This window comes from Papaver somniferum, chromosome 11, assembly GCF_003573695.1.
Source record: "Papaver somniferum cultivar HN1 chromosome 11, ASM357369v1, whole genome shotgun sequence".
Taxonomy (NCBI): domain Eukaryota; kingdom Viridiplantae; phylum Streptophyta; class Magnoliopsida; order Ranunculales; family Papaveraceae; genus Papaver; species Papaver somniferum.
Window position 1 is genome coordinate 44971549 of NC_039368.1, and position 2234 is coordinate 44973782.

The 2234-nt window shown below is 35.5% G+C and overlaps 1 protein-coding gene across 1 annotated transcript; it reads left to right on the forward strand.

The window, feature by feature from the left end:
• Positions 1–570: 570 nt before the first annotated feature.
• Positions 571–921, forward strand: LOC113324356. The gene has a single exon (XM_026572672.1). It carries the CDS (start codon positions 571–573, stop codon positions 919–921), a length of 351 nt encoding a protein of 116 aa, XP_026428457.1.
• The last annotated feature ends 1313 nt before the right edge of the window (positions 922–2234 follow it).

The following is a 2234-nucleotide window of genomic DNA, read 5'->3' on the forward strand; positions in this document are numbered from 1 at the left end:
CGTTTTACTTGATGTTTTAGAATTTTTCACGCAGATTAAGAAACAACAGAGAAAGTAATTTTTTTCCAAATCTACCTATATCAATGGTTTCCTAAAAATTTAAAATACATAATTTTTAGTTTCTAGATTTAGTGTAAATCATGAATCCCCTTATAATTTACTTGGGATAAACAAAATATTCCTTCGTGGAGTAGACTTAAAAATTGTAGTAATTATCTATCTGCTGATTATGATGAGAATTAATGGGATATTGTGATTCCAAGGACAAATCACTGAGAATTTGGGGAAAATTCTTAAACTCTCATCTATTTTGAAGCAAAAAAAAAAAACTACAACATCAATAAAATTGAACGAAATGAGTATTAATGTTTTGCACAAGTCTCCTCTGTTTGAAGATCTGAAGTATGGAATTTGTCCCAAGTTCGTTTCATGATCAACGGCCATCGGTACACTCATGGGTATTATCTTGCGGATGGTATCTACCCAAAATGGTCAACCTTGATTCAATGCTACCGTCATCTCCCTACCGTTGCATTGGGCCATTCATATCGGCATTTTAACGAACGCCAAATGGCGTTGAGGAAGGATGTGAAACGCGCTTTTGGAATTTTGAAGAGGAAGTTCACTATCATTTGTTGGGAATATCGTGGGTTGAGTCCTCGTGAAATGCACAAGACTATGCTCACTTGCATAATTCTCCACAACATGGTAATTCATGAAACCCGTCGCGATAAGGAGTGGACTAACCATGAAAATGAAGATCTGAGGCCTGAGATTCAACCACAAAGAGGCTTGCCTGTAAGAAATTATGGGAAAATGACTAATTACATTCAGAACCAGAATTCGTATAACCAATTAAAAGAAGATCTGAGAGTCAATCTTTTGGCAGAGTATGGAAGAGCGGGTGGGCGTAATTATTAAGTTATCTTATCTTATCTTATCCTATACTAATATAAAGAAAAGTGACATTTTTGGTAAGAGACCCCCTAAATTACTAAGTTGCCCTCATTTTAATTACTAAGATCTATTATATCATGTAATTTCAATCAAAATTAAGGGTAGAAATGTATATTAAACAATACCGGATTAAAAAAGCCCTTAGGAATGTACACATTTACGAAAATGCCATCGTTTTAAAAATAAATCAAAATATTTAAAAACTTTATATCTTCCAAAATATACTCCCAATTTTTATAAAATTTATATATTTGAAAAGCTCTTCGAATTATCTACTAATGAGTACAAATAAGAACAATAAATTTTTATTTTACGCAAAAAATTTCACTGCATTCAAATTTAATATTGTTAAATGAGACAAATTCAATCATGTGCATCACACATGAGTTCTTACTAGTGTATTTTAGTTTAAACTGTTATTTTTTTGTAGTTTGATTTATTCAATATTAAGTTAATGAGCGAAACTTATTTAAGTAGACTGTGATAGACACTTTTTTGTGTTTAATTTGATCTCAATACTATATATTGTTGGCACTCGAATTTATACTAATTTTGGTGTTTTATGTGTTTGTAGGCACCTTTGGAAAATAAACATTTTTTGGAAAATTCGGCTCGAAAAGTTGGTAAAAGCCCCGGAGGACACGTGTTATTCGGACTCTCACCGTTGGATAAGGGGCACCTCAATTACTAAGGGGCACCTCAGGTCACCCCAAAAGGCATCTGCTATTCGCACCCCAGTACAGGATTAGGGGGAGGTCATCTTCTCCATTTGAATTTTGTTTTTGGCGGGAAAATGGAGAACACTTCTGCAGATTTTTGATCGAATTGTTGAACGTGTTCTAGGGAGATTCAATGGCTGATTTTTGGTAGATAGTTGTGATATGGCCTATTAAACACACTGTGGGCGTTTGGTTCGACCAGAATTGGCTAGAATCAGCTAAACAATTCACGGGTTGAAAACAGGGCAGTTCGTGTATATCACGGGTTTCACGTGATTTGGAGAAGATTCAACGTGTTTTGTTCGTGCATGGAAGACCCTCACAACCTGTTGGAGCGTGAAGGAGTTAAATATGGTAATTTGGAGGCTTGAAAACGCGTGAGAAGATGAAACAGGAAAGAAAATATTCCCAGAAATATTTTCTTTACTGCCGAGTTAAAGAGAATTATATGGAGCGAATGAGAGAGATTCGATGGGTCTGTTGGCTATAAATAGGTTGCTGGGGTTGAGTAGAAAGGGTGTCGAGAGTCTGGGGGGCTGAGGAGAGCCAGAGAAGAAG